General features: G+C 38.4%; 1 protein-coding gene across 1 annotated transcript in view; it reads right to left on the reverse strand.

Moving 5' to 3' along the window:
* rims2a (regulating synaptic membrane exocytosis 2a) overlaps nucleotides 1-15,382 on the reverse strand; it is a 198,512-nt gene that overhangs the window by 104,972 nt on the left and 78,158 nt on the right. Inside the window, 3 exon segments of the mRNA XM_036558135.1 lie at nucleotides 572-710; nucleotides 6,932-7,000; nucleotides 14,362-14,515. Coding sequence (XP_036414028.1) covers nucleotides 572-710; nucleotides 6,932-7,000; nucleotides 14,362-14,515 — 362 coding nt within the window.

Genomic DNA, 15,382 nt, shown 5'->3' on the forward strand with positions numbered 1-15,382 from the left:
GAAAACTCATCATCAACATCAGCACAGTCTTACAACAAACAAAAACACAGTGCAGGTAAACAAAGAATCTTCCCAAAAAAAAAGGAAAAAAAAATAAAAAAGTACAATAATCTCAGGTTCATGCTTTTGTCTCTCTATATAAATCAATCAATCAATAAATAAATTAATAAATAGTGCACTATGATCACATGTACATTATTACAAAATAACATTTACAGAATCCCAGTAGTATTACTGTATTTGCTCTGTTAGGGGTCAAAGCAGTCTTTGGCTTTTTTTAAAGGCTGATTTGTTGAGGAAGATCAGAGAAGGTTAAGTAGGTTTTGGCACTCATCAGAAATTTAATAAGGAACAGGGCATTTTTCAAAGAACTGCTTTAACCAAAAATGCTACTGCAACAGTGAATGAAAGCTATTCAGAACTCATGCTAGAAGGTCTTGCATGACGTCTGTCTAACGTTAACTGCTTCATTCTTTTTGAGAGATGAGAGCATTTTGGGATGAACAGTTCTTTATAGTAAAGAGCACAGCAAATAAAGAGAAAGATGAAGGGGAGAAGAAAATAACCATACCTCTGAGGAGGGGGAACACTAGGTGACCGTGAGCGCGCTCGGTTTATGTCCGCCGACCGCGAGCAGTGATTGGACGACAAGACCTGCTCTGGCACGGAAAGAGTGGAGCTCTGAAGGTCCCGTCCATTTTGTCTGTAATCTGCAGGGAACATATGCGGTAATATGGTCAGTGACAACATCAGTGACATCAACTTTAAAATAATGAAAGGGATAGTTTGACCAAAGACAGGATGAAAACTGAATAGAACCTGTGATAGCTGACCCGTCAAATCAACTGGTTTAACTATATTACATGATTAAAGTTACTTTCAAACATTTAGCAAACCTCATTTTCTTCATATTGTAACATTTTGTGGTATAGTCCTAGAAATATTTAACTTTTTTATTCCCATAAAGCCTGACTCCTACATCTCCCAGAGTTTGAGCTGGTGGGGGCGTGGCAATATCAGCACTATACACATAAGGCAACGCCTCCTCATCTACCATCAGTCAGTTAGCATTGCAGCTTCAGTAAGGATCTGTATTTTCTATGGAATTCAAAACACATTACTAGGGATATTTTACATTTTGGTGGTGTTTAATTGTTAACTTACAGACCCAAAATCACAGACATGACCCATGAAAACATCGTAACGCAGCCTAACGTAACAGATAAGACAGTAACATAATGTAGTCTACTTACCTACATTTACCATACATTATTAGCCAAAGTTAACCAATATATCTGGCCTGGCCTGGGCTAGCTTGAAGTTCATAAGCATAGTTTGAACAACAATTAATGTAATGTCAGTATCTCATAGTATTTAAGCTTTTTTATCATGGGACTTTCTACATATGTCAACCGTTATCTACCAAACACATTAAAAGACTTAAGCTTGAGGCTGCACTCAGCAGAAGCAACATTAAGTTTATGAAGAGTCAATTGTTGCCGACCTCTGCACTGTCATGTGGCTAAACGTGCTTGTTGTGATAGTTCTAAACTACAACTAGGCTGATTTATTCTCTGATATATGTCTTTTTCAAAGGCTCTGGGGCTGTAAGGCTACTGGAAAAAGTAGCACTCTTGTCCCCTCACAAGTATAAACTGAAAATCATCCTTTATATTAATGGAAAAACTCACCTGATTAAGTATCAATTGTTTATCGGAAGTAATTATTTTAACCAAAAGCACTGGTCGAATATAAATGTAATTGTCAGTTGCCTGTTAATCGTTTAATTATCGTCATCCCTAGTCTTTACTCTGAATCAGTCAATTTGCCAATACGCATTTATGTGTCGCCCTGAGAAACTTTTATGTGTGCTGAAAAACATTATACCTGAAAATTTCCTAAAAGGATTCCTTAAAATTTTGACTAACATCAAGGAACATCGCAGACACTCATCAGAAACAGAAACCTGAGCTGAGTTAGGCTGTCAGTAATTTCTCAGTTACCACTGTTTTGGAGCTCTTAAAAGAGTGCTCTCTTCGCAACGTTATAAGATGTTTGTCTCATCTCAGCAAAGCTACCTGAATTATACTTAGGTACACTCAATTTTGTATTCAGAAGATGCTTCCATAGACTCCACTGTGCATTTCCCTCTTGTACTGCAGCTGCTGCTGTGTCTCTTTTATCACTTCCAACATGAACTTCATTAATTAATGTGAATTTAACATGTTGAGAGAGACTACAAGACTACAAAAAAAGACTACAAGTATGAGCTTGAATGGGTTGAGCGATTTAATGGGGAGTGTATAGACTGTCTATGTCATGTTGACATGATGATTCTTGGGAGCCCTTTAACTCTTTGCTGCATGACTGAAAATGTCACTGGTCTGTTTTTTCCTTGAGTTTTTTTTTTTTCAAACCCCTGGCATGACGCAGCACTTTCTGGCATTAAAAAATTAGCCAAACGTGACTGTCCCTTTTTAATTTTAATTTGTGTGACATCGATATTTAGGAGGCACAGTTATCGCCAACAAATCATGTTGAACCCTAAACTTTCAATCCATACCACATTTGTGTTCGTAAGCAAACAATGAGAAATTTTATGATTTGATTTTCATGAAAAATGACTGCTGTGGGCAGTCTTGTTTTCCAGAGAGCAGAACGTTCTTTACTTTTTGTCATACGTAAATATAATATATAACATAACTATGCAATTACTTGCACAAGTATGTAATTAGTCTGAAATAGTACAGCACATGACAGCAGCAACTCTAGACCTCTAAGGATTAAGAGGCTTTTTGTTAACAAACTCCTACATTAGCGATTCCATAAAGGGTCAGACTTCGATGTAAATCACTGAACTGGCCTTTCGCCTTCAATCAGAAAACAGCTTTTGCAACCCAAACCATAATAATGACTGTGAGAGCGATGTGCGCACTCAGATGGAAGGAGTTCATTATCCAGCCATCAGCCACGCTGCACTGCCATGGCTAAGGTCAATGCCTAGCATGATTGAAGTTGACTGCTATCCAATGGAGTGCATCACACGTTAAATAGGCAAGGATATAACCGTGGATTTAAAAAGGAATTTTGGAAGGGAGATTTTGCCTGCTTGGGCAGTTTTCACTTTGTCTTGCTTCGTTTTCAGTTTCGTGTGAACATGGCTGACTTAATCTATTCAAGTCAAGTGATAAATTCATACTGAAACAGCAAATATGCATCGATTCTGAAATGCCAAATCTAAGGGTTTAATACTAGGAGTTAAAATTAAGATGCAGATAAAAACACAAAGAATAACAGGCATACAATGCTAGTTTGAAATCATTATGATGCCACTAAAGTCACTCAGACCACTGAGTGCTAATGGTAGTGTGTTCAGCACACAAATATAAACCACCCTGTTTTTTCCAAGGCGTCAACAGTTTGGAAACAACATTGTTCAACTGATGTGGTATTATGGAGTTCTCAGCACTGATATTATGATTATGTGACTAAAATGAACCTGTTTCTAACTTACTGGCTTAATTAAGTCAATCAACTTACTTTTTGTTTTAAGTATTCCTTGCTTGGCATCAAAATTATACAAAAATACCTTTTCTGATGAAACACTAAAGCCTTTAAGCTAGCTAAGCTATGAACTTTTCCAAACAATGATGCCACCAATCTGACATCAAGAACCATCCTGATCTTAATAACTAGATGTTTGGAGCAGCTGCCTCCTGTTTTTAAGAGACTGTTGTTAAAGACGATATAGTTTATTCAGAAAACTTGTGAAATAGTTCACTTCTATGCAACAATTTACCACACAATTCATTCTAGTCATGTTTTTAAAAATGTGTCTCAAACTACTTTAAACATGATTAGCTAGATAGCTAGGTGAGAACATGTGGCAAAAGTCAGTTGGCAAAACAGCCGACTAAACATCAAAGTTATGCGAGGCTGTCAAATTCAGTGAAACCCATGTACATGCAGGCCTACCTGCATGAACAATTGCTTGATTTAACTATTGTGATAACTGTATCTGGCTGTGCAAACCTTGACAGACAACTACAGTATTGTGCAAAACTCAACAAAGCAATTTGATTAAAACTACCTTGGCAATAAGTGTTTTTTAGCCAGTAAAAACTCAATACAACTTAACCCTGCATTCACACCAGCAGCGACGCAACGCGATAAAGTGGTGGGAAGTCATTCATTTTCAAAGAGAACTGGCGATGTGAAGTGGGTGGAGTCAGCAATGTGACAAAGTTGAGAGGAGTTTAACTTTATGCAAATAAGGAGCGAAGAGATGTGGCGATTACCAAGAGAAACTGAGCACTGAGCAGTGTAGTACATGCTTTATCTCCACCACTGTGAAACAGTATACGCTCCATTTTGGTTCCTACATATTTGTTCCAACTACAGGCAGAATAATGGCAGCAGTGCATGTGTCACAAATAGACAGTACGACCATATACTGTTTTCCTTACAAACTGACTGCCCAGACACGGGGATAAAATAAAAATAAGCATTCAAGCGATTTCCTACCAGGAATTTTTTTTTCGGGAATGCATCTGATTCGTGCTTGGCGTCAGTGAAACCATGGCAACCAATGGTCAGTTTGTATTCAGAAACACCTACAGGCGATGAGCAATCAGCAATTTGGGCGACATGAGGCAAAAAGTCGCTGCTGGTGTGAACGCAGGGTAAGAATAAAAGCAAACAGACCTTAACACAGAAAAAAGTAACAAGATTGCAAGAAATCAAGTACTGGAAGTACAAATAATCCAGGCCTTTTCTGAGGAGAGATTTGGAACACAATGACATAAGCAAAAACACAATTTAACATAAAAAAATCTTGTGACTGCGACATGCCTTGCAATATATTAACCTAATGATCCCTTAATATGTCATAAAATGCACTTGTACTATTGTTCGTGCCTTAACTCATCCAAAAAGGCTGTAGCAAATACGACACTGATAAACAAACTGTATACACTGTGCAGCCCTACAAAATTCTGATTCTGGTGCTGTAATGTCCTCATGAAGCTAAGAGACTGTACTGAAACAACACTGTACCTACAAATCAATATTAAAAGTCTTTTCATTGTATCGCACTAGTTGGCTCTAAAAGCTCTCTCTCTTTTCACCCACACACAACCCCTCCCCCGTTCTGAATGACCTCAGACTGCCTCAGTGCAGTGCAGCAGACCTGGCCGAATCCAGCAGAGCTGAAAACAACCACAGCAACTCAGAGAGGAAAAAAGCAGCAATCTATAATTCCTCTGAATGGTAATCATCTCTTGCAGGAGGAAGCGCCGAATCAGCACTTTTACACAGGAGGCTGGAGAGAGAGCCAGCAACACAGGGGGGAGGGGGCAGAGAGAGAGAGAAAGGAGAGAGAGAGAGAGAGAGAGAGAGAGAGAGAGACAGACATACAGAAAGATAGAACAGAGAAAGAGAGAGGGCAGAGAGAAATGGAGAGAGAAAAACAGAGAGGGCAAGGAGAGAAAGATGGGCAGAGAGAGAGAAAAAGAGAGAACAGAAACAGAGAAAAAATGAGGCAGGGAAGGAAAAGTGGGCAGGCAGAGAGGGAGGAATAGAAAAAGACAGAGAACGGGGGTAGAGAGAGGGAGAATAAAGAGACACTGGGGCAGAGAGAGAAAGACAGGGGCAGAGACAATGAGAGAAAAGAGTGAGAAAGCAAAAAAGGAGAGAAAGAAAATGAGAGAGGAGAAGAAGAGCGGAGAGGGAGAAAGTAGAGGACAAGAAGAGAGAGAGAGATGGGGAGAGAGACAGCGAGAGAAAGAGAGAAGGGAAGACTCAGAGAAAGCAGAACGGGAGAGATGGATAGAGAGAGAGCGAGAGAGAGAGAGAAAGAGAGACCACAAGAGAGGGGACATCCCTCCCTTAAGAAACTAGTAAGGATTGGATCAGAATTTTCAGAAGCTGTACGCGTGAGGGGAGTTTTCCTCGTTCACCTCTCTGACAGTAACTCCTGCTCTGAAGATGTTTGTGGCCAGACGAAAAAATTGAGGCCTATAAAAGATCCAGCGCTGTAAAAAGACAAACTGCAACACAACACTAAACACTGGAAACCTCCCTATGGCACAAATCATCAGCTGAACGTGACTGAATGAGTTAAACCCGTTTATCGCCCTGAGCAGAAAGTGCCCTATCCATACTCAAATATGCTCTTTCACAAAAAGTGTTGCGAGGTTATGACCAAAAAAACCCCATTCAATCTAAAGAGACGTTAGGCTTGAAAGATCGTGTGTTAAGAGGTAGTTAAGTTTGAGAAACGGTGTGCAATACACTGATGTCTGATCGTGGCCCAAAGACATCAGCAGCTGGCCAAAGTATCATGGGATTGGGGGGTGTGGTTGCAGGAAAGCAAGAGACAAAAAAAAACCCAGAAAGAACAAAAAAGAGCTGCTCTGGTGCACCACCAACACCAGATGTGCACCACAACAATGCAACAATCCACATTTATGTCTTGCAAGGGAAGGCGTTTTGTGTGCATGGAAGGCTGCAGCACGGCTTTATCTGTTCAGCATAGAAAAAAAAAGGAGACAAATATGATTACTTTTTGTCCATCCAAAAATTGTGGAGCTAAAAAAGCTGAAACTGAGTCTTATAGTCGGATGCAGATCATTTATATCTATAAAATGGACAAAAATACACTGCAAAGGTAAAATAACAGCAGCAGCTGACTTGACACCTAAATTTGTCTGCACCTTTCTTCACTGAACTTGTCTTAGCTGATCATGTACATCTGGTGAAAAGAGAAAATTGTGTGATTTTTGAATACACAATGAACAAAGCGGCAGAGAAAAAAGGTAAAGTCTGCATAGGAGCTAATACACAGTGGTGATAGCTGACATGAGCCCTCATAGTCTGTATGTGAATGTTAATAATCATCAGCTGTGCTGTATTATGATATGTATGCTGTTACCTGACACGACTCCAACACCGTCCTCACAGTCATAGTCGGAGATCTCACTGTCACTAATCCTATGAGATCCTGCAGGGGGAAAGGAAAAGAGAAAACAGAGGGGTTATTACAATCTAGGGACACTGCCTGGAGCCCTAAGATTACATTGTATACCATTAATGTTTGTTACTGTTTATTACTGTTTGTAGGCCTGATCTAGACCTGTTAGCGATTTAGACTAAATTCAACTTCAACTGTGTGGGTGAACACTAGTGTTCCACAGTTTATAATAACTTGCCCTATTAATAATTTGTTCTTTTATATATAATAACCTGGTCTGTTCCAAACTGCCTTTGGAAGGAACGTGAGTACAAGAACTGTTTGTCTGGAGTCTCATGGTTTAGGTGTCCAGTACAACCACAGTGTACACAAGCCTAAGATCAGGTGCAATGCCAAGTGCTGGCTGAACAAGTACAAAGCACACCACCACTAGACTCTGGAGCAGTGGATACACCATCTCTGGAGTGATGAATCATGCCTCGTCACCTGGGAGTCTGACAGACGAAACAGGGTTTGGTAGATGCAGGTCAACGCTACCTGCTCCAAAGTGCCAAAAGCAAGGTTTGGTGGAGGGGGGAACAATGGTCTAAGACCCATGGTTTAGGCCCCTTAGTTCTAGTGAATGCAATACTCGGGTTTGTATATTATTTAAAAGGCTGATTTCAAACGTCTACATGGTAGTGTACATATGAGGCTTGTTTAGTGGCTCCAAAAAGTATTTGAACACTTTAACCATTGGTAAACTTTAATAAAGGTCTCTAAGTTAATTCATAGAATGTTATAAAAATGCTGTTGGTTTTAGAGAAAAAAGACTTTTGTCACATCATTAAACTGATGGTAGACTTTGTGGAGATGGAGAGGTGGAAACATCAAAGTTTTTCTTACAATGGGATCGATGAGCTTGTGTCATTGATGAAATAATGCACTCAGAAATGTACAACGGTATTTTGGATGTAACCCTGCAGAAGTCTGCAAAGAAACTGCTCAAACATTAAAAATTTTATAACAACCCAGCTGCTTTATGAAAGGATACAAAGAAAGAATTATACTCTAAGAATGGTCTGTTTAAAATCAATTGACTTCATGTTACTCGTTACATTTTTTAAATATGGCACAAATGTCCAAATACTGTTTCGGCCACTGTATCTTGGTCTTTATCTGATTTGTCATAGTCAGTTCTTCAGAATAATCATAGTCAATTCTTCACAATTGAGGAGCACTGTTTGTTGTAATAAATTTGTCATGGTGTTGATGCAGGTGTTGAAGTCATCCTCGACTGAAAGCCACTGTAAATTTCAAACCATTCACAGAGAATCAAACATGTCAAATCCGACATAGCCCTTCCTCACCAACCTGCTTTCAGCTCCACAAACCCTGAAACAAGCTATTCAAGCGTTGCACAAAGACAGAAAATAAATTCTTGTTGTTTTTTTCCTTTAATCCATCCATTTCAGTCTTGGGAAGTAAACAGAGTGGAGTATTTCTGCCTTGGTCTACAGCGCTGACGGTTTTCAAAGTTGACACTTTGAACGGGCAGCTCAATCAGTCAAAGGGCCCGGCGCAGATTGAGTGGGAAGGTTACTAGCCGTGCAGAAGCTCCACTTAGACGCTTCTTAGATGCTGCGGCCCCTTTCGGACCCCCAAGCCTCCGCATTCACCGCTCAGTCAACTTAACCTGAACAGACACTGCAGCTTTTACAGGAATGACAGGCGAACAACTCTCCTCTCACGTCCTCTCTCTCTCCCTCTCTCTCCCTCTCTTGATTTCTCAGATTCACAGAAACTGCTTTAGCACTCCCGTTTTTAGACCAGTCAGTTCTCTCATTTTCTCACACACAGATATGCACACAGACACTTTTTCCTCTCTCCTAAGAAGTGGAATAGTCAGAAAAGCTAAAGCCAGATGTATGTGCGTGAGAAGGCCCAGCGCAAAATGTGCACTGAAAGATATAGTGAACTTAATTGACCTGATTCAAATGCGTAAAGTGGCTGCACAAAATTTAAATATACAGTCCTGTGCAAAAGACAGAGATGACCTTTCACTCATTTAATATCCAAAATGGCCAATAAGTACAAATTAATCATTTTCAGCAGATAACTCTGAGTAGATTAGATATGAGATCATCTACTTCTATAAGGAAAACAGTAAAAAACAGATGTTTCCAAAACTAAAGTTCAAAAAATAATTACAAAAAAACAGAAAATGGGACTCCTAACAACCATGCAAGATCTGGCAGACCACCAAAATTGTCACCATCAGATAAACAGCACTTAATGCGTCCATCATTAAGAGAGAAGAAAATCAAGCGTCACTCGTTTCAGATGTGAAAAAAATGCATAGGTGTTTATTTCTATCCTTCCACTGTGAGAAGACAACTCAACACTACGGATCTGAAAGGATGTGTAGCTGTCAGTAAGCCCTTGCTGAGACAGGGAAATTAAAAAACAGAAGAAAATGTGCACTAAAACACTGAAACTAGACATCTGAGATGTGCGTCCAGATGAGAATAAATTTGTAATTGGGATTATTTGGATCATGAGAAGCAGAAAATGCAAACAACTTCTAAGACTGAACTTTAAAGGTGTGGAAAACTACTCCTGCTCCCACTGCAGATTTCTTCAAAAACTCCTGAAAAGCATGGAAGCAGTGACAAAGGCAAAGGGTGGACTCACTAAATACTAAAAATGTGATATTATACTCATTTGTTGAACTCTGCTTTCTTTCCTGTTGCTGAAAAATAAATAACTAAATGGCTTTGACTAGAAATGAAATATATGAAAGAGTGGTCTCTGACTTTGCACATCAACACAACTGCGGTCTTTCGGTTTACTTCTTCTTGCTAGTTAATCAAGCAGCTGAGCTTTTGACTTTCTACTAACTCTGAAAAGAATATGCAAGTTAAATGACTAAGGCTCTGTTCACACACAATCAGATCATAGGCATACAGCACTAAGTACAGGTGTGAACAGGACCCAGTGCATCTAGTAAATGCACTGTGATCTGATCACTCACACCTTCAGGCTCAGCGGGACACATATGAGCACATAACATATATATTGTGAACACTAAAGTGTCTCGATGTATCCTCGACAGCAGTGAATGGCTGCCCTTTGTCATCACAGCAGATATGAGGGCAGCTCTGTAGCTTCTTGTTTTGTCTCTTAAATTATGCTGGCAGTTTATGTGGTCTAAATGTCTGTAACAGCCGGTATATGTACACAAACAAGGAGACATGGCACATTTTTGTCTAAAAAAAGAAACACAGCGAGATACTGGTGTAGTAAACGTGTGCAGTATATGTCCTCCAGTTTGGAAAAATCTGATCATAAGTGGTTACTGAAGACATGAGACCCATGTAAATGCGAGGTGTCACGGTTATGCCTTGCGCTGTTCTCTTGTGATCAGATCACTTGAAACTGATGTTAATACCAGGTGTGAACAGGGTCTAAGGGAGAGCGGTGTTAAAGGAGAATTCCACCAGTTTTTTAAAGGTTCTGTGTATTTAAGTGATTAAGATGTAAAGTCATTCAGAGTGATTTGATGTTAAATGGTTCATTCTAGAGAAACAGAGAACTATTCACAGTGGTGGTGATAGGAACCAGACATCTGAAGTGTTTAATGGCTGTGTCTGTGAGTGGCCTCTTAGAAATTAAGTTCCACACGATGAAATGCTTAAAAATATGCTGACTGATTCCTGAGAAATTGTTTAACCATAGTTTTAAAAAGGTTCTGGCCTAAAACTTACATTTTTTGAAACATATTCATGGCAAAGAGGTACACGCAGGATGTTGTAGGGCAAAATAGTACCCAAAAACCTGTTTCCTATCACCACCATTATAAAGAAAACTGAAACTGGACACCAGAGACGTGTGTCCAGATGATTCCCCACTTTCATTAAAAGCTCTGAATGACTTTGTTTATGATTCAGCAACTGAATTATGTAGAATCTTTGAAAAATCTGAGAAATTCTCCTATGATAAATGAAGTTTCCCCAAACGATCTACAGGGGTGTAATTCTACGATGCCTCAACATACAGAATTTGAGAAACAATAACTATGTTTACATGCATACAACAGCCCAAATACGTGTTAAGCTGGACTAAGAAACTGCATATAAAAGAGCTGTATAACAGACTAGCCCATTTATATGAATGCTGACATAGACTGACTTTCTAATTTTACACGTTGCCGTTTAGCTGTAGGTTTGTTCGTGACGTCTCTGCTTCTACACAAAGGTTCAGCCCTTTCGCCCTTTGTCACTCAAGTTAGTTTCGGTGTCAAATAGTTATCATCATGTGTGCACAAAACACAGCAGTTGAAAATTTCATCAGTACTAGGCGTTCATCTGAATCGATATCGACTAGAGTCACATTTTAATTGTACTAACATTAGGTTAACTAATACCTTAGCTGGACTGCGACAAGCAGCCTGTGCTGTCAGAGTAGCAGTCTTAGACAGACTAATATTAGATCAATGTTGTGCAAGTAAACATTGTTATTAACAGTGAAAGTCACTGCCATAAGGCTCTTTAGTCAAACTCCAGAGGTGTTCTAAGAGTTGTAATAGTGTCGTACTGTTGTTACTCGATCAGAACGTCTGCATCTAGCCACTATGACCGCACCAACCGTTAGTGACAACACGACAACAAGCTTTTTAGGCTATACAGAGAACTGCACACAAAACTGGCTGATGCCACTTTTTGTTTTTGACCACCTGTAAGAACTCAAGAATAAGAACTCATTAAGGAAAACAAAAACAACAACTACACAGCAACCAAAAAAAACAGAAGCACACTCAAACAAAACAACACTGCACACACAAAAATACAGGACAAAAAAACACATACATAACAACCAGAAAATGTGTCAAGGGTTCAGTTCAGTATATGTGACAGCACTGATATGGACAGCCAAACACAGCAAGTTAATAACACAAACAAACATTTCGGGCAGTCGTTTGTTAGCTTGTCAGTGGGGTATTCTGTTATGTAAAAGTTAGCCACAATGGAGCTCTGACAGAACTGCAGCAAAGAGAGAAAAGCACAACACTGCTGAGGAAAATCAGAGGGCACTGTGGGAAAGCATGGGAGATGATACCATGTATTCTTTTTTAATCTTTGTGTCTTTGTTTTTTTTTCCACAGAAGCAAGAGGAAGGAGTGGTGGGAATATCTGACTGCAGAACACAAGGAGGGAATTCATGGACAACCCCGCAGGAAGCGGAGTGGACATGCAGTGGTCTTTACCTGAATTGTACGAAATCGGGCCTTGCGCTGCAAAGACAACGAGGTCAAGAGAAAAATGATGCAAAACCAATCGGCCAACTATTTCAAACTGCTTCACTCTGATTTAAAAAGAGACCAGGTCTGTCATGATGACGATGACACTGAGCATTTATGTGAGAAATAATAAATAAATTAAAAGTTACTGTTGAATTTACAGCATAAAAAACAGAGGTGGTCTCCTCATGAAGTGGAGGGAGCGTTACCATTAATAAGCTGTGTGTGAATTAGTTGTTGCACCATCCCTGTTGTGATAAACAGGACTCAACGATTCAATTCCATTCTGATTCTTTAGGAAACGATTCAGTGCATTACTGAAAATCTCATATATGCTACCGTTCAATTTAATTCAGTACAATTTGCGATCAAAAAAAAAACATTAAGTACACACACTACAGCTCAAAAGTTTAGAATCACTTGTCATATTAATAGTTGTTATTCAATAACTTGTACAGTGTAAATTTAAAACCAATGGTTTATTAACCATTAAAATAAACTTTAATATTTTGAGAGCAACAAGAAGTTATGACATAGTAGAAATGGCAAATAAAAAAAAACTTTGATTATGTATTTATAGTAATTTCTTGTCACAAAATTACAATGAATTGCTATTTGATCAGCAAGATTTAGTCACTGCATTTCTGAATCTGACATTTTCTAGATATTAATTCTACTATAGATTAATTCTCAATGCTAAGCAGCTTTCTAAATTATAGTGGAATCTATTCGTCACTGTAAATGCCAGCATTTTTATAGCTTACAAATTTACAAGCATATCTTACATGTTCATGCAACAAATTTGGTTTTATATTAATAATAATAGTGATTCCAAAATCGAAAGTGTGAATGTTAGAGGAACTACTTGCACACTAGTGGAATACAGACAATAAAAACAATTCACTAAAATTGCAACCATCAAATATTATAATATTACTTTGCACTAATACATACATTTTATTTATCTATTTAGGCTTGATAAAACTTAACTGAAATAATGCAAGATTCTGTCCAATCTGGTAACCCTGATCAGATTGCTGGCTCTGTTTGAACAGCACTACAAGCTGCATGAAAGCAATAAATAAATATGAAAACAACTTTTTGGTCATAAGCTTAGCTCTGCAACATCAACTTTATTGCGTGGTACAGGCTAAATAACTTTCCTATGGCTAGCTAACCAGCATGTCCTCATTTATTCTCTGTATTACATTAAACAGAGAGAATGCTAGACTGCAATATCTTGCCAAGTAAAAATTATCTTAAATTTAGTTGATATATCTGATACTTTAAATTTTGAGATAGTTCTAGGAATATTATAAGATTGTTTAACTTATTTCTAAACTTTTTTTCTTGTTTTAAGTAATTTTATCAAGTAAAATTATTTCACTATATTGACAAATTATTTAGCTTGTTTCAAGAATATTTCTTAAAACAAGCTAAATTATCTGCTAATATAGTGAGACAACTTGACCTGATAAAATTGCTTAAAACAAAACGTTCAAAAATAAGTTAAATAATCTTGTACTAAGCTCAACATGAGAAATAATATATATTGAAAAGTTTTTACATGACAAGATACAATATTTTTGCAGTGTGGCTAGCAACCCGGAGCAGTAGAAAACTCTGTACTGCACCTGGAGTTAAAACTGTGCCTGTTGGCTCAACTTGCGAGAATACTGCAACTAGTGCCAGTATTACCAAATCTGGTCTGGAGAGCTGGACACTGCATGCTGCTGAATGTAAACAGACCTTTGACTGCCCACAAAGTGAGTAAGCTCATGAAAGTGGTAAACGTGTCAGTTATTTAAATTGCTTTCCCGTTTTCACGTATTTTAATTATCATATTTATTGAAGGTTATTGAATAAATCTTGCAGCACTACAATACACCAAACTTCTTTCTTTTTGGAAAACAGCCCAAAAATTTATGTAGGCCTAAAAAATATGTGCATACTTTCCTGAAAATTATCCTGAGCGGTTATAACTGATTCTAACAAGTCAATGGAGTTGAATCGCCACCTTCAGAACAATGCATGTGTTTTACACCCTCACACTGAAGCAGGTGTAAAGTGAGTGTGAGGTAAGATTAAACGAGATAAGAGAAAATCTTCATACTCTGCAGTCTGCGTGCAGTGCTGTCTCCATGCAGTGTTCTTCTCTGCAGGTAGGGGGAGCTCTTGGGCAGGGGCACTGAGGAGACGTCATGTGTCTGCAGCTTGTACCAGTGAGGCTCATCGTCCATCAACGCTGTCTCCAGTTCGATCAGAATCTAAAAGAGGATACATGCATACTACAATTACACAACCACAACCAGTTCCGGTTCCTTGTTTTCTTAATATACACTGTCTAATGCTGCTGACACACCAGTCCTGATATAAGACAGAGGTAGAACATATCTGAGTGATTGTACTTCCTACCTATATTTAAGTATTATTTTGGAAAATCTGTAATTAACCTGAAAGTTACTACAATGTAATGCTTGTACTCAACTACATTTCCAAGAGCATAAAAAAACATACTTTCTGCTCCTCACATTTCCATTTAGACCTTTAAAGTCCTCAATACAGACTTTAAAGGCCTCTCTTGCCAGGCAAGTTCATTTCTTTTATTCATTTATTTTTTTAATTCAAACTAACGTAAAATTATACTTCCCACAACTATACTAATTCATCGATGTGCAAGGACCAATATCGTCCATTAGTTGCCACACAGAACTTACTGAAATGAGGCAGATACTAAAATAAAGAACATTAGCCAGTCTGGGTGTGATCAGCTTGGCATGTTCTGATTTTATTTTAATATTTGTTTTACTTTTATAGATTCAGTATTGGAAAAAGAAATGGGTATTGAGCCATCTCTCCTGAACTTTCAGTACCTCTTGACTTTCACTCAAGTCTTATTTTTTAGCTCCATACGTCCACTTTTAACTGAGTACCATACTGACACCGTACCAGTAGTTTCACTAAAATACAGTTTCCATGTACATTTTCCCATCTTGCTATGAGACATGAGAAAGGAACTTATGAAAACAACTAAAGAACTCCTAATTGGTGCAATAACAACTTCAGAGGGAAGCCCTGAGTTGTTTATTCAAGCTCGATCTGTGTCTATTATCAGTTGTTCTCTTCTCTCTTTG

The sequence above is a fragment of the Colossoma macropomum genome, unplaced genomic scaffold (genome assembly GCF_904425465.1).
Source record: "Colossoma macropomum unplaced genomic scaffold, Colossoma_macropomum, whole genome shotgun sequence".
NCBI classification, from domain to species: Eukaryota; Metazoa; Chordata; class Actinopteri; order Characiformes; family Serrasalmidae; genus Colossoma; species Colossoma macropomum.